This window comes from Exophiala bonariae (assembly GCF_035927105.1).
Source record: "Exophiala bonariae strain CCFEE 5792 chromosome Unknown scaffold_2, whole genome shotgun sequence".
Classification (NCBI taxonomy): Eukaryota; Fungi; Ascomycota; class Eurotiomycetes; order Chaetothyriales; family Herpotrichiellaceae; genus Exophiala; species Exophiala bonariae.
In genome coordinates this window covers 940478-964577 of record NW_027042477.1, presented here as the reverse complement: position 1 = coordinate 964577, position 24100 = coordinate 940478, and the positions used below count along the sequence as shown (strand labels likewise).

General features: G+C 50.9%; 11 protein-coding genes across 11 annotated transcripts; 7 read left to right on the top strand and 4 right to left on the bottom strand.

The window, feature by feature from the left end:
- Nucleotides 1–649: 649 nt before the first annotated feature.
- Nucleotides 650–1756, top strand: LTR84_004868 (uncharacterized protein; the record flags this gene model as incomplete). The annotated part of the gene is made up of 2 exons (XM_064848441.1): nt 650–1123; nt 1208–1756. 2 exons carry the CDS (start codon nt 650–652, stop codon nt 1754–1756), a joined length of 1023 nt encoding a protein of 340 aa, XP_064711065.1.
- A 1108-nt stretch (nt 1757–2864) lies between these two features.
- LTR84_004867 (uncharacterized protein) lies at nt 2865–4157 on the bottom strand (the record flags this gene model as incomplete). The annotated part of the gene is made up of 1 exon (XM_064848440.1): nt 2865–4157. One exon carries the CDS (start codon nt 4155–4157, stop codon nt 2865–2867), a length of 1293 nt encoding a protein of 430 aa, XP_064711064.1.
- A 516-nt stretch (nt 4158–4673) lies between these two features.
- Nucleotides 4674–5120, top strand: LTR84_004866 (uncharacterized protein; the record flags this gene model as incomplete). Its single annotated transcript, XM_064848439.1, has 1 exon — nt 4674–5120. The coding sequence occupies one exon, from the start codon at nt 4674–4676 to the stop codon at nt 5118–5120; it is 447 nt and encodes a 148-aa protein (XP_064711063.1).
- A 100-nt stretch (nt 5121–5220) lies between these two features.
- LTR84_004865 (uncharacterized protein) lies at nt 5221–6373 on the bottom strand (the record flags this gene model as incomplete). The annotated part of the gene is made up of 3 exons (XM_064848438.1): nt 5221–5500; nt 5547–6045; nt 6190–6373. 3 exons carry the CDS (start codon nt 6371–6373, stop codon nt 5221–5223), a joined length of 963 nt encoding a protein of 320 aa, XP_064711062.1.
- A 705-nt stretch (nt 6374–7078) lies between these two features.
- On the top strand, nt 7079–8571 carry PMI1 (Mannose-6-phosphate isomerase; the record flags this gene model as incomplete). The annotated part of the gene is made up of 4 exons (XM_064848437.1): nt 7079–7109; nt 7158–7178; nt 7234–7325; nt 7387–8571. The coding sequence occupies 4 exons, from the start codon at nt 7079–7081 to the stop codon at nt 8569–8571; spliced, it is 1329 nt and encodes a 442-aa protein (XP_064711061.1).
- A 657-nt stretch (nt 8572–9228) lies between these two features.
- Nucleotides 9229–10335, top strand: LTR84_004863 (uncharacterized protein; the record flags this gene model as incomplete). Its single annotated transcript, XM_064848436.1, has 1 exon — nt 9229–10335. The coding sequence occupies one exon, from the start codon at nt 9229–9231 to the stop codon at nt 10333–10335; it is 1107 nt and encodes a 368-aa protein (XP_064711060.1).
- Nucleotides 10336–11681: 1346 nt separating this feature from the next.
- On the top strand, nt 11682–12238 carry CYC1 (iso-1-cytochrome c; the record flags this gene model as incomplete). Its single annotated transcript, XM_064848435.1, has 3 exons — nt 11682–12008; nt 12064–12158; nt 12214–12238. The coding sequence occupies 3 exons, from the start codon at nt 11682–11684 to the stop codon at nt 12236–12238; spliced, it is 447 nt and encodes a 148-aa protein (XP_064711059.1).
- A 1013-nt stretch (nt 12239–13251) lies between these two features.
- Nucleotides 13252–15040, top strand: LTR84_004861 (uncharacterized protein; the record flags this gene model as incomplete). Its single annotated transcript, XM_064848434.1, has 2 exons — nt 13252–13744; nt 13809–15040. 2 exons carry the CDS (start codon nt 13252–13254, stop codon nt 15038–15040), a joined length of 1725 nt encoding a protein of 574 aa, XP_064711058.1.
- Nucleotides 15041–15518: 478 nt separating this feature from the next.
- On the top strand, nt 15519–16610 carry LTR84_004860 (uncharacterized protein; the record flags this gene model as incomplete). The annotated part of the gene is made up of 1 exon (XM_064848433.1): nt 15519–16610. One exon carries the CDS (start codon nt 15519–15521, stop codon nt 16608–16610), a length of 1092 nt encoding a protein of 363 aa, XP_064711057.1.
- A 937-nt stretch (nt 16611–17547) lies between these two features.
- Nucleotides 17548–18486, bottom strand: LTR84_004859 (uncharacterized protein; the record flags this gene model as incomplete). Its single annotated transcript, XM_064848432.1, has 1 exon — nt 17548–18486. One exon carries the CDS (start codon nt 18484–18486, stop codon nt 17548–17550), a length of 939 nt encoding a protein of 312 aa, XP_064711056.1.
- Nucleotides 18487–19754: 1268 nt separating this feature from the next.
- SPE3 (putrescine aminopropyltransferase) lies at nt 19755–20824 on the bottom strand (the record flags this gene model as incomplete). The annotated part of the gene is made up of 3 exons (XM_064848431.1): nt 19755–20032; nt 20162–20728; nt 20794–20824. 3 exons carry the CDS (start codon nt 20822–20824, stop codon nt 19755–19757), a joined length of 876 nt encoding a protein of 291 aa, XP_064711055.1.
- Between the last annotated feature and the right edge of the window lie 3276 nt (nt 20825–24100).

Here is a 24100-nt window from a genome sequence, read left to right as displayed (position 1 = left end):
GGACTTTGGCTTGGAAGTTCTATCGGCCTATTCCTTTCCTTTTTGTTTTTGGCTGCATACAGGCTGCATTGTTTTGGTTTGGCTGGGACTCGGATGGGAAAGAAAGGCTATTGTCAGTCAGCTCTTTACAGCGACACATGTTTCATTTGTTAATAACCCTCGTGGACAAGAGGTTGTACAGCTAGGAATCATATGTATGGAAAGGAACATAAAGGAGCTTGAAGTTATAAACTTGAAGGGGTGTGTCTTGTCATGAGACCGGGGTTTTCAACATCATCATTGGGGCCACTCAGGCTTCAAAAAATTGACATAGATGGACCTTTGGACAAAGATAATTACCTATGCCAATGGAATGGGAACTGTCAATATGAGCTTCGAAGATCGATCTTTTTATGACTACTACCTGATGTACCCGTTGATATGAGTAATGATCCTCAGCTCAGGTACTTGCAAGGTTACCTGCATGTCACCTGGAACTCAAGTCATATGAATGCCAAGACCGAAAATTCAAGCGGAGGACTAGTGCTGCATTCATGGTCCGATTTCCAAGTGCTGCTCCGTCCTCAAGATATTGCTTAACACTCATTTACCAAAAGACGGACACCTGGTTAGACACATCATTTGGGAAACGAGCGGCCCTGCTCCAGCAATGGCCTCACGCAGCCTCACACTCTCGATATGCCAATCATGTCTCCGAAGCGCACTGAAAACACGGCCGAGGACAGGCTTCGCACAGCTGCGACTGCTCTCCCACTCAGCACCAGAAGAGCAGCGACGAGTGGTACGAGGAGGCCAGTCCAAGCTGAACCTCCAGTCTCTGCGCGCCTCGTTCTCGACCTCCGCGCCGGCCAGAAATGCTGCAAACTCTACTCCTCCTCCACCCGCGGGCGCCAGCGGCGCCAGCAAACCAATCGTGCTTGAACAGCCAGATAAATTCCGTCCACCATCACATCCACAACGCCTCGGCCGTCGAAGACCCCAGCCAGCAGCATATAACCAAGGCACGACACACTCTGAACGAGAACAGCAGCGGACAAGATCGTACCCGCACATGTTCCCCAACAAGGGAACGTTCATGCATTGGTTCCTGACCAACCGTGCGATTCACATGTACATTACGATCGTGAGTTGAAATCTCGCTTCCACTAGATTCTCTCCCAGACACCAAAATCCTCATGAATCTCCCTTGTCTCTAACATCGCAACAGGGCACACTGGTGATCCTAGCAAGCATCTCCCTGACGGTGACATTCATGAAAACCTCACCATTCGCGCATCTCATCCCACCCATCTCGAGCCTGGTCTTCCACCCGATCACGTACATCCGCGAAGGCCTGTCCGTGCTACGCCTGCACGTGGAATACACGTCGCAGCAGACGGAAGCGTCGCGGCAGAAGAAAATCCTCGATGCACAGAAACGCCGCCTGTATCGGCGCGCACACGGCATGGAGGATCTGAATGCCGAGGAGGAGGAGGGCATCGATGTGCGCGGCCTCGTGCCGTGGGATGATGGACTGACGAACAATGAGCGCGCGAGTGGCGGGAGGGATGCGTCGCTGATCCGGACTGATCCATGGGCTTTGAAACCCGTTAATGGCCCGTTGGGTGCTGATGGGAAGCCAGTCGAGGCCGCCGCCGCCGCCGCAGTCGTTGGCGATACCGCCGTTGGAGGTGATGCTCCGGCTGAGGTCGAAGATGTCACGCCCCAGCAGCCGCAGCAGCAGAGGAAGCGGAAGCTGTATTTCGGAATATGGTAGTAGGGGCATTGACGAAGCGAGCCACATACATGATCTCGCCCGCTCCACGAGGGGTCGCCGGGCCGGCAGAGATGGACTTGGACTTCCTCGAGTCATCGCCAATATGCATGTATATTCTTGACATGGTTCGAGTTCGACCTGACGATATACCCGGGCTGGGGGTGAATTGTAAGCTATGTATGTACAACATTCGAGTACATTGCCCGCAGATGAAAACTCCCTTCTACACACACATCTGTATATCAAATCAATCTCGGAAACCCATTGTCTACTCCAATAATCCCGCATCAAAACTGAACGAACAGGGAGGGACAGAGACAGGGACATTCGCCCTGATGTGAATTTCTCAAAGATGCGATGTAAGTGTGGTGTGAAGGATTTTCGAACTATGTTTTGACTTAATTTGATGATATATATCCTACACCTTGGTACCCTCCACCTATGCATGCCCATGTCGCTGTTTGGAAGATGATATTTATCAAAGTAAAAAAACATATTTAGTATCGATGTGCTCTGGCTCTGGCTTGGTCATTTGTAGAACTCGAGAAATCATATCAGGAATACTCCCGAAGTATAGCACAGGGCTGCTGCCTCTTGCTCTCCTCCACGCTTCCCACGGGATGGCGATCGGATCTTCTGTGTGACGGGCATTCCACGTCTTCCATCGAGAAAACCCCAATGGGTCACACTTGTTGTCTTGAATGATCAGCTGGTAGGATCCACTAGCCTTGGACCCTTGGTCACTTTCTGAGTTGCGTAGGGTAGGGAAATGAACTTGTGTTGACCCATCTCAAATAGTCGTCCAGAGTATATGGCCGAAAACCATCGACGAAGCCTGTGCTGAGTCCGCATGACATCTCATACTTTGAAAGCCACTTCTTGTGCAAAACATGAGTTTTGCCTCCTGACCAGACATGTTTGCCAAAACCGCCCTCGTGAGCTATGTGATGCCTCGGGTGGAATTCCGCTGTCGTCTTGGTAGAAGCGATGATTTCCGGCATTGTGATGGTGTTCTTCGACGGACATTGAATGTCCGTTGAAGGTCTTCCACAACATGGTTACGAGGGTCGGAATCGGAAATGCTGAACCCTTTTTTCGTAATCCGTCTTCACTCTTCCTGGATCATGTGGCCCATACGACCGATTTTGGTTTCCAAGTACTTCTCGATCTCGGCGCCTCTAACGCCTTTAATCCCACCTGTCCTCCAAGCAATAGGGATCATGGCAACGCGCTCACGAACTCGAACCTCCTTATTCGGCCCTTCCACGGCTCTCACTTTATCGGGATTATTCGTCAACAGTCTGATCCCTCGTTCGGATGGCGCTTTATTCGCATCTGTATCACATCCCAATCCGAGATCTTGAAGAATTGCGGTCGCCAGACCATAACTTCGAGCATCGGCGGGGTGACGCAGCAGAAGATTTGCCTCCACTGTGTCATTACCCAGATCCTGCAGATTGTACGCTTTCAACTTCGACGCCAATCCAATTCCTCGGCCCTCTTGGCGCAAATAAACGATGACACCACCCGTTGAGGTTGGAAGTGACATGAGTCGAGCTGCCTCGTCAAGCTGCTCACCACAGTCGCACCGAGCTGACCAAGCTGTTTCACCTGTGTAGCATTCTGAATGAATTCTCACGAGTGGAGGCTTTGGATCCCCCTGAGTCAAGTGTACGCTATCGAGCAGGGTCTCAATCGTGGGGGTGTCTTTGATGCTCCCTGAAGTTTGTTCATCTTGAGAATGGTTTACCGGTTGGACTGATTGCGCTGGCAAAGTCTGGGTGGTTTCCAGGACATCGTCCTCAGGGACTGTTGTGACGTTCTTCAATGCCGAACCACTTCGCTGACGACCTCGGCCAATTGGTCGCCTGGTTTGGTCGGGGTCGATTCTTGAACTTGTCCGACCCGGTCTCAATCTACCAGTATAAGCCCCTCGGATCATACGATCCATCTCGGTTTCTCCCGGTCTCTCGGCATCTAGACTCCGACTCCGCAGGTTATTCCCAAAGACAATAGCCAGGTGCTCCTTATTGTCAATGTCATTCTGGTAGAGGTGGAGGAACATCTCGGTTCCGGATGTAGTGGGAATCCGAGCGCGGACGAGACATTCTACATGCGGAATCTTTTCGATCAGCCGAGGCTGCTTTAAGGAAGGTTCATCGAGAGAAGTATCGACTGGGGTGGATTTTGGTTCGGAGTGCAGATGACGAGAAGGAGTGGCAGCTCCTGGTGTGGCCGGCGGAGTAAATGCTGGAGATATCAGATTGTCTGGCAGATTGGGTGTGCCAGGCGAACCATCATGGACGTCGGACCAGTTACTCAAGTAGCCGGCAGAAGGGCGTGGAAGGGGAGAGATGATGGGAGAGGAGTGGGCGGGGAGTTCTTCGGCTGGAAGTGCCATGGTGTAGTATATGTATAAGATGAAGGTCAGTCAATAGAGGGAAGAAACCACATAGCAATGCAGGAAGCAGAGAAAGCGCGAGGTAAAAAATATGTACAAGTCGAGGAAAGCGGAACAGAGTGTCGGAGTAGGTAGGTATGCAGCGAGTATACTACCGCATATTATTGATCAGTGATCGTTGTCAGTGGTGGGGGGTAAATCCAAGCAAGAGGAGAGGGAAGAGGAGAAGACGGCGGTTCGGAAGTGAAGCGGGAGTGGGATCTCAGAAATGATGAAATCGCTTCGACTTTTTGCTGACGGAACCTCATCGGCGGAAAAAGGCCTCGGTTGGTAAACTCTGAGTAACCAGCGGCAGAGGGCACCATGGGTGACCTTTGACAAATTGCTAAGCAGAACTTACCTACTCTTAACTGGTGATACGAGGCAGAGCAGGCGTCTAGGTACCGAATAGTGAAGCCCTCTTAACCATAAAAGGGACCCCTCCAACTCCCTCGGCTTCCCATTTATCGCCCGAGAATGGCTGCCAACACCCGCCAAAATCTCCTGCAAGCCGCCCGGTCATTTTGTGATGCTTTCGCACAGCAGAAGCCACCAGAAGAAATACTCTCTCACTTCTCAAAGTCCGATGATGTACTAGCTCTTGAACATGGGCTTCCACAACTCGCACCCTTCTTAGGTCGCGACTTTCGTGGTCAAGATGGACTCAAGCAATACTTTGACTTGCTATCTTCCAACTTGAGATATGAGAATATGAAATTCAGCAACTTTGTCGTGGATCTAGAAACCACCAAAGTCTCGGTCCGGGGAGAGGCACGCTTCACATGGACAAGCACTGGCCAAGCATGGGATGAGGTTTTCACCTATGTTCTAGAATTCGATGACCATCACAAAGTCAAGGTATATGAGGTCTGGGCCGACTCGGGTGCCGCCTATTTGGCACGCAAAGGCATGCTCAATCAGTAAATAAGATGATAAAAATATTCCCCCAATATCATCACCGCCACCACCAACTCCATCCACCTTCATTGCTGTCGTCAATTGTCATCATCGTGAGATCGTCTTCTCATTTGAACCGCGAGTCCAGCACGAATCGTGCATCAACGAGCATCTCCTTATCATCCTCGTCGAATTTCAGGCTGTAAACGGTTTTCTGGAAGCTCTTGACTCTGGCTCGGTAGAACGTGTCTGTATCTGGATACTTGGCATACACATTCCCTCCAGTTGGGAATTGTGGTCCACCAGTATTGACTTGTGGGATAGGGACAAGATCTCGTGCTGTTGCTTTCCGCACGGTCTGCTTGCCCGAAGGGTCGTCCTCCGGGTCCCTCACGTCGTACTGGATACTGCAAACAGTCAATATCAATTTCACCAGTTGTATACATGACCCACGGTTTCTTGTCCTGCCACACTTTCTTGATGATGCCATGGATACCCACTCCCTCTTCTTGTTCTTGCTGGTCCTTGGGATACTTGTAAAACACCTCGGTACCAGCAATAAGCTGCCCTGCCTTCTCCGCTTGAACCCCTCGATGAGTTTCGGCTCCGTCGTCTTTAGCACTAGCAGCTGCCGCTGCACGGTTTTGACTGGCGGTACTGGAACTTCTTTGAGATGTTCCTTTCACACGCTTGATCATTTCTAGCCGCCCATCGCCTGGACTGGGCCCAGGAGATTCAACAATCACATCTGACTCAACAATAGGCCGTTGGTTCTTCCGAGACTTTGGTTGACCATTCCGGGGAGCGATGTCATCATTTGACTTCATCGTAGCCAGTATCGCAAGATTGTTAATAATGTCCTCTTCGTCATGTACCTTTTTCTCCAATTCGGAATATCGGAGGTTTTCCCTGTACAGAGAGTCAAGTCGTTTATGCTGGTCGGGTGTCGAGTCTAGATGGAGCGTGATCAGCCAAGTAGACAGAACAGTGTCTAGAGCACAAAAGGACCCAGTATCGTCTCCTCAGCAGTGATACATCCACGTGTCAAATGCCGTCCATCTTCACTGAGGTACGTAAGGAGTAAGGGTGAACATACGTCCAATTAGTTTGATCTCTTCCTCCAAGGCCACAATCTCCTGTCCTAATCTCCGGCAATGATCGTTGAAACCCTGTGCTTTTCGTAGACTCTCAAGAGCTCTGCTCAACATCTCGTTCTCGAGATCTGATTCTTTGCCATCACGGCCGGTCATTCCTCGGCCAGCCCGTGGACGCGAAGTCATGTTGAAGCGTCAATCAGGCGTGGTCCGGATAGATTTGAAGATGACCCGTGCGACCGCGGCCTAAAGATGGGCGCACATAAGGGTTTATTGAAAAAAGATCCAAGTAACTTCTCCACGTTTCACAAAGAGACACTCGCGCCCGAAGGAAAGACTATGACAAGGCGCGCCTGTCCAGACCTGTGAGGGGTATCAAACAGCAGGTATGCTGATGGCCTAGCCACAATCAGATCGCGCGAAGCCCATACACTGACAGAACAGCTTCAAGAGAATGACCAAAAGAACAAGAAGAAAATGGCGATTATTTTGCAGATATGAGTATGGCTGGGATAGCAATTAGGATCATGGTCGTCGATTGGTTTACCAATAATGATCGTCGCGGAAGAACCTCGCCTGCCAGTGGGAAAGTATGAGGTTATGGTCCACCGTAGCAGCCGTACTCAACCAGCGACATTTACGGATCATTTGCTCCACGGTTTTTTGGCGGGTGAGTTTGTGCACCGTGCCAATCAGCGGGCATCATAAACACACGTTAAGTTTGACTGTGGCTTTCAATCTTTTCACCGCTTGATGACTTGCTCCTTCTATCGCTTCTGTGCTTCTCATAAACTGACTGTGGTTTGAGGTGCAATCGGCAGACTCAATTTCTTTCCTGTCTTTCAAACTCCAAGATCACAAAACTAGTCCTGCTCAGATCCCGTCGTCACCATGCAAGTGCCACTAATCCGTCTCCAATGTGGTAAGTATGGGTCTAGATATTGCAGAACATTGCTCTGATAATCTTTAGGCTGTAATAGCTATGACTGGGGTATGTCGTGATGATACACTGTCTTCAGCACTGTTCCATACTGATCATCACAAAGGAAAAATTGGCAAGGATTCGGCGGCTGCAAAATATGCGGCAGCGACTCCTTCTGATACCTTCTCCATTCAAGAAGACAAGCCATATGCTGAAGTTCGTTCTTTCTGTCTTCGTGTCCATGTCTTGATCTCTTGCCAACTGCTCTTGTTTCTAGCTATGGATGGGTACCCACCCTTCACTACCCTCCAAGGATCTCGAAACTGGACGGTCGCTTCTTGATCTAGTTGCGGACAATCAAGCACTACAAGGAGGAGACATCTCTTCAAAGTACAAGAACAAGCTACCGTTCCTCTTCAAAGTTCTATCCATCAACAAAGCGTTGTCCATCCAAGCCCACCCCAATAAGAAGCTTGCAGAACAACTTCACGCCAAAGACCCCAAGAACTACCCTGACGACAACCACAAGCCTGAGATGACCTTGGCTATCACACCCTTCGAGGGTCTTTGTGGTTTCCGTCCTTTGAAGGAAATTGCACACTTTTTGTCCACTATTGCTCCTCTTCGGGACTTGGTTGGTGAAAGCGATGCCAAGGGTCTGGAAGAGGTTGCTGAGCAGTCATCCCCTGATCTTTCAGAAGCCAAAGCTCGCCTCAAGGCTGCGTTTAGCCACTTGATGAAATCAGATCGCAGTCTCGTGGCCGAGAAATCCAAAGCACTTGTCGAGCTTGCAGCATCAGGTTCAATCACGCCTGGTCCCAGCGTCAATACTCCCGAAGAGCTGGCGGAACTGGTCCAACGGTGCAATAGCCAATTTCCTCAAGACATCGGCCTTTTCGTTTTGTTTTTCCTAAACTTCGTTAAGCTACAACCTGGACAAGCAATGTATTTGAAGGCGGATGACATCCACGCATATATCTCTGGTGACATTATCGAGTGCATGGCCAGCAGTGACAACGTCATTCGATCTGGGTTCACACCCAAATTCCAGGACGTCAACACTCTCACGGACATCTTGACTTACGACCATGATCCACCTGAGCAGCAGCTCCTGCAGCCTGTCGATTACCCATACGTCACCTTGAACAGCACCGCTTACAGCTCCAACAGTGAATCGCTCCTCTACGACCCGCCTATTGAAGAGTTCAGCGTTGTACGCACAGTGTTGAAGCAGACTGGCGCCAAGGCTACATTCGAGGGCATTGCTGGGCCAAGCATCATCATTGCTACGAGTGGAGAGGGCACTATCAGTGTGGGACCGAAGAGGGAGGATCTGAAGGAAGGCTACGTCTACTTCGTCGGTGCCACTGCTGAGTTGGTCATTGAGAGCACATCCGAGGAGCTTGTGACTTTCCGTGCGTTCTGTGAGATTGGTGAAGCCACGCAGAATGGTGCGCATTGACTAGACGTAGTCAAAAGGCCGGCTGGAGGTAAACTGTGAGTAAACACAGGATGGCATAGATACATACATTGTAGCGAGAATGAGAGATGTAAACGAGGGACGAGAGATGACGTGATTGAGTACATAGACTATGACCTGTTCATGGTGAAGATGTCAACATACAGGACCAGACTGAGAAGCGACATAACCAGAATCACGGTGTCTTTCTTGATCAATTGTTCTAGAAATTCAAATCTCAACATATCATGTCCAGGTATGGTGGGCCTGGGACGCATTGAGGATTAATATCCTTTGGTCTTACCACGATGCTTAGTGACACAGGGAGTAATATTGAGCCGTGGCGACTCGCCAATTCCAACATGACAAAGAGGCCTCAAGGCAGGGCCGAGTCAAACACAGGGAGGATGGCGTGGAATAAACCAACGATTAACAATATGTCGGATAGCTTCCCCAATTTGTCAGCCTACCACAGTTGAGGTGGGGGTTGATCCTCCTTCATGTGGTGTAACCATATGTATAACCGACGTCAGGCTTCTTATGAGCCATCGACTTCCTTCTCACAAAGAGCCGTCTGGTGAATATAGGAATCCTAACATCCATCTCCCCGTTGACCTCTCAGAACACTCAACGTCACCAATCCCAGCACGTCAGCAAACCATGGCACCCATCCGCATCGGCATCGTGGGGCTATCAAGCAAACCGGGAGCATGGGCGACGCTCGCACATCTACCACGACTGGCATCATCGCCGAACTTCCAGATCGTGGCACTGTGCAACTCGTCGCTGGAGTCGACGCGGGCGGCGATCAAGGCGCACCACCTGCCGGAGAGCACCAAGGCCTACGACACGTACGAGGCGCTGGCGGCGGATCCGGACGTCGATCTGTACGTGGTGTCGACGCGGGCCGACACGCACTACGAGGTCGCGATGCCGGCGCTCCAGGCCGGGCGCAACGTCTACGTCGAGTGGCCGCTGGCGGCGACGACGGCGCAGGCCGTGGAGATGGCCGCGCTCGCCAAGCAGAAGAACCTCAAGACCATCATCGGCTTGCAGGGCCGCGTGGCCCCGAGTGTGCGCAAGGTCAAGGAGTTGGTCGACTCGGGCGCGTTGGGCGACATCCACAGTGTGAATTTCCAGGGTGCGATACACGTGTGGCAGAACAATGCGGCGGGCAACAGGTATCATTATTTTATGGATCGCAAGGTCGGTGGGAACCTGTTGACCATCTATGGTGGCCACATTCTGGATTCCATCTTCTACGCGCTGGGGGAGTTGGCGCCGGGGAAGTATGTGCCTCTGGCGGGCAATCTCAGGCCGAAGATGCACATCACGCAAGAGGACGGGTCGTTGTCGAAGGAGCTCTACGATAAAGACACGCCGGATCAGATTCTGCTGCAGGGCCGGTTGGACAGGAGTCCGCCCGCGGTGTTCAGCTTCCACTTGAGGGCGGGTGACAGGTTCATCAACGGTCCAGGCTCCGTGTGGAAGATATACGGGACGAAAGGGGAGTTGGCCGTGGAGTTCGCCAGCGCGGGACCCCAGATTGGAGCGGCGACGAGTATTCGATTCTCGAATGCGGAGAAAGGAGAGGTCGAAGACATCACCTGGGATGAAGGCGGGAGTGAGTGGACCGATTTACCTACACAGGGGCAGAATATTGGGAGGTTATACGAGGCATATGCTGCTGGGGAGGCGTATGGGGATTTTGATCTCGCGGTTAAACGACACCAGTTGATAGACGAGTTTTGGGCGACTTTGGAATGACGTTCCGGTAGAGAATAACTAGTCAGTATCTGATTTCGGGTATGGTTGCAATAGACTACCCAGGGACGACTAGTAATGTGTGACTAAGATCCAAGATTGGCGGTGGTCTGATGGATGAGGTGAGTTGTATTGATTGTGACGAAGATAGTAACGGCCTCACTAATCTCGATTGATGATCCATGGATGCATTTAGTACGTCGTCCGTGCTGTCCAAGTTCTACGCCGACGATGACAATGATGTTTTAATGATGGTCGCAAGCACGCAAAACAACCTTGGAAGTTGAATCTGTAAGACGTCATAATTCGGGAATCCGTTTGAATTGGGGTTGGAGCTGCTGTACTCGGCCAGTAATAACGAGGGAGTTCTCAGAAGTCAAAAAGAAGCAGGAGCAGCCGACCAGGGCGATGGACTCTGGACTTTTGACTCTTTTTTCCACAAGAACAATCACCGAAAGATCTCAGGATTCAGGAGTCAGGACTATAGCCGATAGAATTCCACTGCTCCGAACCCGTCCAAATAAAAGGAGCACAGGAAGAGGTCGGAAGAGGAATCAGAACTGTGAGGGCATTTTGGTGTGGCGCATGCACAAGTGAGGCGCCGGGAAATCTTCGTGCGTGACATTGGTGGGCCATTGGATCCGATACTGGTAATACGCTCACGGTAATTGGGCGGAAGAAAGAGATTTCAGGTGTCAGTCGATGTTACTCGCTAGGCGATGCTGGGTCTGCTCCTAGGGGCGGGCCACCGAAGCAGCTTTAACCAGCAACCACACCTCTTAGGCGCAACCGTCAACAGTTTACGGTGCCTTGGACCGAACGAAAGCCACCTGGGCAGTGGACTGCATTTCGCTCCACTGGATCAACTGTCCTGGTGCTGCTTTCAACGCCGTCATACATACATTTTTCTCCCTCGTTTCCGCTCTCAACTTTTTGCTTCAAAGTTCCTTCTTTATTCTCTCGTCACTCTACATACATCAACACCTAAGCTTTCCTTCCACCCAAGAAGCTCCCTCTGTCATTCTCAATCGCCATCTTTGTACATTTACCTCTTCCATCTTCAAATCAAAATGGGCAAGGACGAGTTCAAGGACGGTAAGTCTCCCTTTCCTCATGTCACCAGAGCTTCGTAGCAGCTTCGTCGCCACCTGCTTTAACGGTTCCTTGCTTTCACTGCTTCGGCATTCACGATCACCCTTCACTATTCACTCTCGGTCGTTTGTCATGGCTATCGACCTTTGCGATCTTCGACCATGCCTCCAACCAGGTCAAGACCAGCACCACAATTTGCCACCTCTCCCATCTTTCAATCCTTCTCGCAAAAGAGTTGAAGCTATTTTCCGATAAAGATGGCCTGGTCTTATGGACAATTCCACGTCAAAGATTTCGAGGAAAGCCATGAAAAGCAAGGCCTCGAAGCTACTGCGAAGAGACGTGCACAAGAGACTCAGCAACAGAGCACAAGCTTACAATCTAATACTTTAGGTGACTCGAAGAAGGGTGCCAACCTCTTCAAGACGAGATGCGCCCAGTGCCACAGTGTCAAGGAGTCTGAGGGCAACAAGATCGGCCCCAATCTACACGGTCTTTTCGGTCGCAAGACTGGATCCGTCGATGGCTTTTCATACACAGATGCCAACAAGCAGAAGGGTATCACGTGGGAAGAGGGCACTCTGGTAAGATCACAGAACTCAGATCTCCGTCGCAATTTACCCTGCTGACTCGTCGCAGTTTGAGTACCTTGAAAACCCCAAGAAGTACATCCCCGGTACCAAGATGGCCTTCGGTGGTCTCAAGAAGGGCAAGGACAGGAATGATCTGATCACGTTTGTTTCCCCCAGCCTCGAAGCTTCTCTCTCACACTCGCTAACTTTTGCACAGCTGGTTGCGCGAAGAGACCAAGTAAAGAGCCCTTCTAACCTCCTTTCTCTCACATCTATCCCCAGGCGAGCTAGAAGACCGGATCATGTCACCAAATCATGGTCTCGGAATCATCGGCTGCTGTATCATCAAGACGGTGGAGGCGCAAATGAACTAATGGTCGGGTTGGTTTGGAAAATGCATAGCCATGCCGAAGAGCCTCCGGAGAAGCCGGTAGACGAAGCTCTTTGTACATAATCTCTTGTTTTGCTATCGTGTCTTCTGGACGGGCGTACCTGCGTTTTACACGTGGCCGTGTCGTGTCGACCAAACAGAAACATCTACGAAGGACTGACAATCAAGCAACTTTTCTCTGCTCAAAATCTTGTGTCACGTGTCGGTTTGACCAGTCTGTGTCTTTTCGTTGCCCAAACGTCTTACCAGACAAAGCCTTGAGGTTTCGGGTCTGTTGTCTTCCCACCAGACTCCAATCAAGAGCTTCCATTGACAGAACGCTAGATCTGTGGCCAGCAGGTCCCCTTGCATCAAGCATCCTTGTTCATTACCCTTTGTTGATATATGATTGGTGGATTGATTCCCCTCTAGAACACGAACCTAGGGACTGCCAGCTGTCCCAGCCTCCAACTTTCTTCCCGCTCCCTCTGTCTCTGGCAGAGTTGCCTGGATCTTCTGAACGATAGCCTCAGACTGCATATCTCATGAATAGCGTTTGACTGAAAAGAGGCTGGGCCTGCGCCCGCATTTGTCCAGATATGGACTTTCCTATTTCGCCTTTTCAAACATCATGACTTCCGAATCATGAACTTGCGAATCGTCAAGTGAACTGGAAACCATACCAGCAATAACCATCGTCCGTGATTGTTTCATTCTGCTGCTGTTGCCTACCTAGGTAGCAATTGCCATCTTCTACAAAACTGACCGCCGTCCGTTGCTATCACTACAAGAAGAGAGTGACCGTTCGGTCGACCCCCTGCCCCGCCTCGCATCACCTCACCACTTTCCTTACATGTCCTTTCTTCTCTTCATACACCTGACACTATGGCTGCCATGATGGCTGCCGCGCCTTTCGATCCCCATCTCTATTCGGATGATACCACTGCCGACACACACTCATTGATGGAGGCATCGATAGAAGACTTTGAAGACCAGGAGCGCAGAACACCCCTCTTTCCCGGTTTCAAATCAGAGCATGAAGAGAGTGAAGTGGATGACAGATCGAGTACTGGTTTGCCCTGGTCACCTCCGGGATTTCGTTATCAAAATGCAAGTGTGAGTGGGTGGTATCGACAAGATCCATATGGAAAATACCAATTGCGACCGTCCGTCAGCCCCTCGCGATCGCGACAGACGAGTCCCGATGTCTATCTGGATGCAGATGAAGGAGATCCCGATATCACCCTCGCAGTAAATACACCACTGCCCACCGGCTTCGATTCTCCGAAAAGGGAGCGCTCTCCAGAGGTTGATCATGCGCCAGGTCAAGGTAATACTTGGGGTCAGCATGATCCGGCAGAGGAGGCTCATAACAACTGTACGGGGCTCCAAAGTGTCGTTGTGACGATATGATGATGAAGATGCTAATATTATATACGTAGACATACGGCTACAACTTCACGCCGAAGTTCAACACCGCGAACCCATCACGGCCCTTGTGAATCTTATCAAACGTTCTGTTGGTGCCCTGACCAGTTCCAAATCTACTTTTTTATTTTACATTGGCATCACGTTATTATCCACCCTATTGTTGCGGATCATCCTTGCCCCACCGATTCCCCCTCCAATACCTGACCTGGTCAAGCTGTCCACACTGGCCAAATCTTTTGAACCACTGATCTATTACTCTGAAAATGGCCACAGTCAGATCACAGCCTTGCAAGAGACTAGCGTGGCAGTTTGGGATCTTGGAGAGTCGGTCAGAAGTGCCAACATGACTTCCGCCCCTTTGATCGTCAAGTCTCTGGACGAGCTTTCCGAGAACTTACAAAAGCTCGGTCTTGAGTTGACCAGGTTCTTCGCTGATGTGGACTCGGATGTTGACAGTATTTTGATTGTCATGGATTGGGCGAAACGAGAATTGGAAGGCGTGACATCGGCCCAGGGCACTTCCATTGCAGGAGTGGTTTTTGATCATATGCATGGTTTACTGAATCGAGGAGGATTGCTTGAAAACACCATGGGACCGACTCCGTTGGGCGCACAACTGACTGGCCTCTTCGGATCAAGTTCACCGCAAAGAACGAGAGCCACATTACAGAGAACCTTCCATGAATTTTTGAGCGTTCTCGAAGAGTCCATCAGCAACGAATTGACTCACTCCGTGGCATTGTTCTCGTTGTTCGAATCGATCGACAGGCAATTCCTGACTCTACAGAGAACAGTGGTACGAGAGACGGACACCCAGGAAAGACTGGAAAACGATCTCTTGTCTTCGTTGTGGACCAAAGTCATGGGAGCGAATGCAGCCACTCTACGCAAGTATGAAAAGAACAAGCAGCTCTTATCCAGCTTGCGCGCAAGAACAGTCAACAACAAACACTTACTCATGGAGCATCACGGACGCTTGCAGACACTCAAGGTCAATCTGGAATCACTCCGGCGCAAACTTGTCAGCCCATTGGTGAGGAGAAATGATTCGGTGACAATTGACAACGGTAGCGCCATCGATCAGCAGATCAAGGGGCTGGAGGGAACGTACTTCTATCTGAAAGACGTTCGAGAAAAACAAAAGACCAAGCTGTTGGAAATGGTGTACGGGGCGAGAGGCCCTCGGACGAGACTTGTCGAAGTCAATGGAGGATTGGAAAACATCGGCATTGATGCACAGTAAATTAGGGATGACGGGGTATTTCCCATGGTCATTTTTCTTAGCAGGGCACTGGCTAATTTTTCCGATGCTCTTGTATGATACAAAGATGAATTGAAGCTTGAAGTACTTTAGAACACCACAATACGGATCCATTGAATTGTCAGTAAATCTCAATTGTACTGAGTAGAATTATGGTCTTATCAAGTCGTTGCTGAAACTCTCCTGGAGTTTAGAAAATCTGGCGAAATATAAACTCCGACCCCGCACTCCATGGCTGATGTTTTTATTTTTTGAGTCCAGCAATCTGAACAGTGGTGCAGTAAAAACACCATCACCCACATTCCAGTTCAATCTTTATCGAAGCAACAGGTGCGCCTCATCTGGAAACTCCACCCTCATTTGAGCACTCTCTACCTTTGTCTCTCACCCACAAGCAGCTCAAAATCAGTCACCAATGCCTGTCGATCGTCTGGAGCCCAATCCCTAGACACCGACAAAGATGCCCTCCCTCGCGGGCGCCCTTCCATTCTCACCCGCCGAACTCGCATACCTCCACACATCTCTATCCTCGATCCCACCACTGCGACCAGACGCGCGCCAACTGTCCACGGATTTCCGCCCTCTGCGCGCTGAGACCAGCATCCTACCGTCTGTCAACGGCAGTGCCCACGTCGGCTTCAGCGACGGCAGAGAGGCCATAGTCGGCGTGAAGCTCGAAGTCGAGAAGACAACCGGCGTGCAGCGAGCACCGGAGAAAGATGACGATGCCATGGATGTGGAGGTGGAGAGCGGAGCGCAGAAGAAACCCGGAAAAGGAGTCGCTGAGTGGGTGACCCTCACACTGACGCTTCCTGGTCTGCGGGACGACGACACCAGCCTGATATTCCTGGAGGAGATGCTCCGCGAACCACTCGTTGTGGCGTCTACCGCGCAGAGCACCGACCAGACAGGACACCAAACGCCGACTCTACTCAACAAGCTCGTCATCAATTCACGCTGGCACTGGCACATCTACATCGACGTGCTCCTGATCTCCCCAAACGGCCTGGCTAGCTATCCGCTTCCCTTACTGAGCATGGCGACGCATCTGGCACTGCGGGACACCAGAATCCCAAAGCTGAAGAGCGAGGGAGAGGAAGATCCGATCGCCGACGACGACTGGATGGCCAGTACGTACCTGTATCCGCGTGGCGGCGACGCAGTCCAAGGGGTCCGTCCTCCCGTCACGCTGCTGGTCGTGGTCGTCGGCGAAAGCGTCATCTTCGATCCGAGCAGAGAAGAACTCGCCGTCGCTGACGGTGTCGTTGCCGTCAGCGTCGGGAGCAGTGGTGCAGGCGCTGAAGATTTGAAGATTCTCGCTCTCCGCATGATCGATACACCGGCGAGAGATACCATGAAGGGTGTGCCTCAGTCGGGTGAAGCTCCAGAGGGCGTTGATGTCCCCGGTGTCTGGAAACCTAGGCTGGGTGGTATCAAGCGGAATGTTCTCAAAACTGTCGTCAAAGCTGTCTTTGCTGGGGGTGTCGCTCGTGATGTTCTGACGGGCCTCGATGGCTTTTTGAGTGCTGAGCCTGTTGAAGGCGCTGGTTGAAGCTCGAGGACGGGCATCGCGCGCTTAGAGATCACTGTGATTGGAGGTATTTTTCTTTTATGACACTGGAACCCTCTACTTTCCAAGGTCAAAACTATCAACGCCATATCTAGCAAGATATGAAGATATGATCGCCGCCAATTGGGGGGTCAGAGTTGCTTGTCGGCGTTGTCCTGACATTGCAATCTCCTTGCACAACTGCTACTCTGGCAAACCCGGTGCATATGAAAAGCCCATGTCGGATCTCGTATAGGACCTCAGATTGACAAACAGAACTTGAGGGAAAATACTCTGGTATCATCCTGACAGCGATATGGAAGGCAGTGCCCTGTATTGTGGTTAGAAGGCATACTGAACTACACCATGTCTGGCATCGAAAAGAATACGATTATTGACCTGGTCACGAATGAAGGTGGCCTTTTAGAGTCAAAATTAAGTCTCTCTTCGAATGGGCAGACAGCTGCACCAAACCCTAGAAAACATCTGATCTCGGTGACTAGGACATATGTCTATTTCAAGATGACATGACATGCCTGAGACAAGCCGAGAAGAGAGATAATCAAAATAATTCTAAGCAACACAAAAGCAGAAACTTGACGGACTTTGAACAATGTCATTCTCCAGCAATGCATTAGCATGTTATCCTTGTTCCCGGCTCCTTGAATATTGTAAAGTTTTCAGGTTGAGACCTTTCATCAACGGACTCGATAAATAGTGTTCAACCTTGACACCGACATACATAATTTGCAACTATTCACAGCAGAGGCTGCCCCTGAGGTACACCACGTACATACACGAACTCATCAATCAATGTCCTATCTGTCCTATCACCACCACCATCTCACATAACATACCCCAGCTACAGTTACGACAATGCGGAAGTCACTGAACCAGGAAATGCTGTTTCAATAGCACCACGGTTTCCCCACGTGCAATTTCAAATCTTTTCACTCTGTAGGACGTCATACTGGCCCTGCGAATTACCCGTCTGATTTCCATCTTCTTTACCTGATTGTCTCAACTCAGGGTTTGGCTCATTGTTCCGACCCTCAAAGTCACGCTCAGCAAGACGACCGGGATCTTTGGCACCGCCCACATTCCCCGTGAACGTCTTGGTCTGTGGGATACTCTGCGTCATGTCCGCATCCTCCAAGTTCTCACCCTTGGGCTTGAAAGTGCTCTCAGGCAGGATGTCGCCAGTCACTGCACCAGTATATGTTGGGGCGCCATCGACATGCGGTCGCACACCAGATCCGGCCGGTGGGCCTGTGGATGACGACGCGGTGTTGGTTGCCGACGTCGACGATACCACCTTTGGACCTGACGATGATTTTCCAGCGCCCCCGGCGCTTCCACCAGACAGATCCGAACCTGTCGATTTGATATTGGAATCTACCTGTCCGCTACCACCACCGCTGGACACACCACTGGCCCCGAAATCCGAATCGCCCGCCTTGACATTCGCTCCACTAGTCGTAGTACCAGCACCACCAGAGCCCCCAGAAGCACCACCGCTCGGTCCCCCAGAATACCCGAGCAGACTATGGGTGCCGTCAAAGTCAGGCTGGCCAAGGGCATCGAGCTTGAGGCCTGTGGTGCCCTTTTCGTCGGCACCAGCGGCGAGGGCCTCTTTCTTCTCGCGCGCGGCGCCACTGCTAGCAGGAGGCAGGGCCGTCGCGGCCTGTGTGTCGGTCGTGTTCAGCGTCGACTGTGCGCCCTTGACACCCAGGGCGTGCGCGTCCTCGTTCTCCGCGAACCCGCCCGATGCCTTGAGGGACTCGGCCGCCAGCGAGTCGGCGGCGACGGGTCCAGTGGTCTCGCGAGGTGCGTTGGATGGGTCGGGCTTGGGAGCGCGTGGGTTGGCTGTGTGAGACATTGTTTCTCGGGGGAGGGTTTATTTTTGGAATTTCAATTCGAAGTCGAGGTTTGATTTGTGGAGCGTTGAGGGTTGTGTGCGTGGATTGAGATGTAACGTCGATTCGATTCTCGCTGGGTTGGGAAATCGAGGTGTTCGACTTATGTTCAATAGGCTTGACGAACAAGAGGAGGTAATTATCATGCCAGATGAAATTGATCTGGTTATACCTACCGACCTAATACCTTACCTACCCCCCCCCCCTCGATGATGACATACCGGTAGAACTTCCATGACCACAGACGCCCAATGATGCCAAACCGCAATAACATCATCATACATCACCGATTCCCCAGTTTATTTCCCCTGTGGCCCATTGCCCATTGCCCGTTCCCTCATTTACACTTTTCGAAGGAAAGGCTGCTCGGAGTTTCTTCGAGTCGGCAGTGACATCATTTCCTCGAGGGGGATCAACAATCCGACGACGCATCTCTCCCGTGAAACTCTGATTCCTTTGGACCTTGTTTACCTAGTTATTCGATGCCGTGAAGGCGTGCTCGCTGCTTCAACAACTCACGACGTAGATACTTGCATCTCCACGTATATATCTATGATGACTTTGCAGTCCGATTATCTTGTGCCGCGGGAGGTGTGAGTTCGTACATACGTTGCAGCACGGAGAACAAGGAAATCCAAAATATCGGGCACTGCAATTCGTTCTAAATACAGCCTGAGTGAGCAAGCAGAACAGCACCAGGGCTAACTAGAACGGATACTCAAACCGGTTTAGTTACCTCAGCTGTATATACAGTGTTTTGGTCGCGCTATTTGTCGTTCGCCAGGCTGCCCACGTGATTCATCTAACCGGTCTAGAAATCTGCTGCTCCTGCTGCTGCTGTTTTTTGTCTTTCATCTAGCAAAGCTCACTACCCGACTAGCTACTAGCTAACTGACTGGGAACGTATCGCTGGTCTTTCATCTCAAAATCCCATCTGTCTAGTCTTGCAGAGACAAGATAACCCCACGCCTCCCCAATTAGGGGGGAAAAGGAAAGAAAGAAGGGGCAAAAACAATTCATCCTGGTATCATGCTTTGAGTGGATGCAAAAAGGAGCGATAAACCCGGGTCCTGCGTGATGGTTATCATTTCAGCAGGACCGGGATTTTTTTCATCGCCTTCTTTCCTAATCATCACCGACCGACCGAATTTCTACAATATTTCCACCCTGTCCCAACCCCACCGCTCTCTTCTCCGTGCCTGCCTCATGGGCCTGGTTGACCGTCGTCACCTCAGCTAAGGAACTTACGAGCGAAGCTGGGCAGGACGAAGCTGGCACGGTGGATCTCCTTGTTGTAGTATCGGCATAGTTTCTCTTCTTCCTCGGGGCTCCAGCTGCGGAGGGGTTCCTTGACGTTGCGACTGGCGTCCTTGCAGCAGACCATGAAGCCGATTTGGCCGGACGGGTAGGTGGGGATGGTGGTGTAGGCGTACTCGACGACGGGAAAGATCTCCTTGCAGTCTTTCTTGAGCTTGGTGATGAGTGGTAGGTGGAGCCATTGGTTTTCGGCTGTGGGAAAGGGACAAAACGTTAGTGATCTGTATCATTGCGGGTTTGTGGGTGTGATTGTAGGGAGGCCATGGATTATAACTCCATGGACCACAAAAAGGGCATAAGGGAAAGATGGGAGCGCACAACCTTGGGTAGTAATAACACCACCCTCTTTCAAAGCTCCGTAGAGAAGCTCAAAGTAAGGTTTCTGGAACAAAGACTCTGCAGGACCTTCTGGATCACTGCTGTCGGTGATGATGACGTCGAATTCATTCTTGCGGTCGGCGAGGAATTTGAAGCCGTCACCGATGTGAACGTCGACTGCGGGGTGTTGATATCCGATGGACATTCCCGGCAGGTATTTCTTGCTGACGCGGATGACGGCCTCGTCGATGTCGCACAGGATAGCCTTCTCGACGGATTCGTGCTTGACCACCTCTCGGAGGACACCGCCGTCACCGCCACCAATGACCAAGACGGACTTGGGGTTGGGGTGGGAGTTCATGGCCAAGTGTGTGATCATCTCTTGATAGGAGAACTCGTCGCGTTCGGTGCATTGGATGACGTTGTCAAGGACAAGGACGGTGCCATGGTCGCTGCTCTCGAAGACCAGGACATCTTGGTATTTGGATTTTTCGTGATGGAGGACTTGGTTGACCTTGAGAATCATGGCCTGGCCGGGCCACATGTCAGAGATTTCACGGAACCAGCCATCTGCGCATGAGGGTCAGCATGAGAGTATGTTCCCAAGGGACGGTTTGTTACTAGGTTGTCTATACCTTTGATGGTGGGGTGTGCGATTTCAGACATATTGGGAGAGTAAAGAAGGCGGTTGTTGATGGAACGAGTGGAATTTGGTGGGGTGATGAATTGACCTTTGAGACGTCGAAAGCGGGACTGAAAGGTGAAGAAGGTCTTGAAAGACGGGATGAAGTGGAATGGCCAATCGTAGTTATACCAACGTGGAAAGAAGAGTCAAGAGCTGAGAAGTGTAATGGAATGGAATGGTAGAAGTTCAATCGAAACAGAAGTGCACTTGCAGTGACTTGGGCAGCAACAGTTTTCTCGCAATCGCGTCGTGTGACGCAAGAAAGCGGTATCCTTTTCCCTTCAATTTTGTGTACTACTACTATGTGCTGTATCCGAGTCTGCCAGTGTTGAAACTACGAATCGCATTGCCAGCACCACTGGCACCTGCAGACAACGCTACAAAATTTTGGAGCGGGGCAGTCTTTTTTTTTCTCAGTTAAAAATGAGGAGAAAGCGGCGTGAAGAGAGGGACAGGAAAGATGCCGAGCAAACACCAAAAAACCCACTCGTCATTCTTTCCGCTCTGCTGTACGACTTCAGATGTTACACTGGCTGTTGGGATCTCTGAGCAGCTTGGCTGGAACTTTCGCACAAGCCCGTTTGATATTATCAATTGATCCCGGGGCCGCTTTCGCTCACCTGCAGTTGAGCTATTTCCACTGAAATACAACACGGCACCCGTGAAAATTGGTTGGTACCGTGTTCAAGCCACACGCCACAGCTTGGAGCGAATATTGCAGGTGCAACGGAGGACAACGAGTACGACGAGGGTGCACACGTGGCATGCGTGGCGTGGCGTGGCGGAGAATCGGAGCTCACCGCTAGGCGTTCAATTGCAGCAATTCATTTTTTTTCCAGAACCAAATAGGTAATGTGGGTAGGTTGAGTTCATTCACAGAGGTTCGATATCATCATCGTCTCAAAAGATGTACTCTTCGTTCCAAGGTCCCCCGAGTTCTATCTAACAACAACAACTCTCCACGACCTGGTGTCTCCAACAAAGGTGTGAAGCACGGCTCAAGAGTCTGTGCAGGTATTTCAGTCCAACAGCCTCCCTCCTCGCTGGAGACATCCACACATCGCCGTGCCGTCAATCGCAACTCAACACCCGGTCTCAGTCTGCATCTGGTCGGTGCCATGGGGTGCGAACATCTGAGCCGAATGTGGTTATCTAGAGGCCTCAGTGCGATGGCTCGGCGTGGAGGAGAAGAACCAGCCACCCTTCTTCACATCTGCCAGCCCACCATCTGTCCATGCCCAGCAGCAAGCCCGACTTTTGTTGTTCGTATGCGCATGCGCTCCCAAATTCAACCCCTCACTGCCATCGTTTGGTAGACAACATCTTTGCCCACTGAGTAGGCCATACGGATGCTGGTGACCTCCTCACCTGCCACGCATAGACTAATCATCTATATTGCAAGCCACATTTCGTTTCATGGCATCTTTGAGTCAATCTTTGGCGAACCTCGGTGAATATTGGCGAATCGATGTTTTCCTCGTTGACAAGGTTTGAGATGGTGCTTCTGTTAGTCACAAAATACCCCATATATACTCGTCACCTACATTGTAGAAATGCCACCAAATTACTGCAACATGTTGTCCTGTGGAGACTCAAGATCGACGAGTTGATGATTGACAAAATACTCCGTAACCTACACATGTGGTTGGTTGGTTGGTGGCGTCGAGACCATTACGCTGGCGATTCCCGCCCCTCTCAGCCTTTGAGAGGCTGGAGAAACCGAAATCTGTGGACGCCACGATTACGCGAAGCCCAAATGGCTACTAGCATGATGTTAAAATTCTGGTGTGGCTTGCCAGTTTGCGAGAATCGCGGGCCACGAAACAGGACAGGAGATCGTGTCGCAGAATGAATTCAGTATCCGGAGTCACCCTTCGTCTATCGCAGAACCGAGTTACAGACCTTTTGTGGCGGTTTCACAGAGGAATATATCCAAATGTGTTCAAGGTTGTATCCCTTGCAGAGAAAAGGAGACAGGGGACGACTCTCTCATCCGGCACGAGGCAAGGAGTTTGAGGGGGTTGAGCCAAGCATGGCCAAGATGTCACAGGTTATTGGGATCGATTGGTACCTGTGGCCTTGATTATGACGGCTACCAATGATTTCCGCCTGGACCGTCAGCCCTTCCAAGAAGTAAATGAAATCCCACTACCGAGTACAGGAAATATGACCCGACCCAGTCATCGCAAGTCATTGGTGTTGACCGATCATACGACTCTTCTGACCGGAGTGCACCCGCCGAATATTGTAATGGCTGGTCGACATTACGAACACCAAGTGATCATCGCAAATGATGGGAGATGGAATGGTCAGATTTGCAGATAGAGGTAGTTATGGACTGGTCGATGGTACCGAGTATATTCTTGGATCTGGATGATATAACCCTACGACATGGAGCCGTGGACCCTCGTAAACTAACTACTATGCGAAGGCTCCACGGGGTTACCTACAGTTGTACCAAGTACCCGGACACACGACACGGCCAGCACGGTACTTCGTATGGAGACTGCTTCGTGTGGGCATTTATGGTTACCCCGGGATGCCCTCCGTACGAGTACTCGTAGATGTTATAATTGGCAACCTGGGCCATGAGATTGAGCCGGGAAAGGATGGTACTAATAAGTACGTTTCGGGGTTTCTAGCTTCTGGGCTGTCGAAACAGTGCACGTTTGACGTCGCTCCCATGCGAAGGATCTAGCGCTTGCGTTTGTGATGACTGGCAATCTGACAGCCCAATCTCAATGTGTCAATTGTCTACCAAGTAATCAATTTCCCATGGGCCATCTGTCCCATCCATCATAAATGATACTAATTCTGCTTCTTACAGTATGATCCATGTGATGCGTTCGATTGAATCCTTCAGCACCAGACGATCAGGAAACCACTCGGGCCTAAGCTCGGTCATGGTGATGGTCAATCTTTAGATTGTGGCGAAGAAATTAGACTTCTCCTGCCACGCTTAGGATTCCCGTTATTGCCTAGCTTGTGCAATTAAGCTTCGACAAGCGTTTCAAATCGTTCCTGGATCAAACTTTGCCCTGCCATCTCCCTCGACCAAAAAAAACATGATCTTGTTTTGCTGGCCTGGCAGGGCAACACCATGGCCCACGGTCCATGTACCATGGATGGTGGGCCCCCACCTTTTTCGATTGCGATCGACAGGTCAAACCGGTATGCTCTCCTGGTCCTTGCAGCTACCGGCGAGGGATTTTGGAACGATGTCTCTTCGCGTGCTCTAGTTGCAGCAATTAATCGGG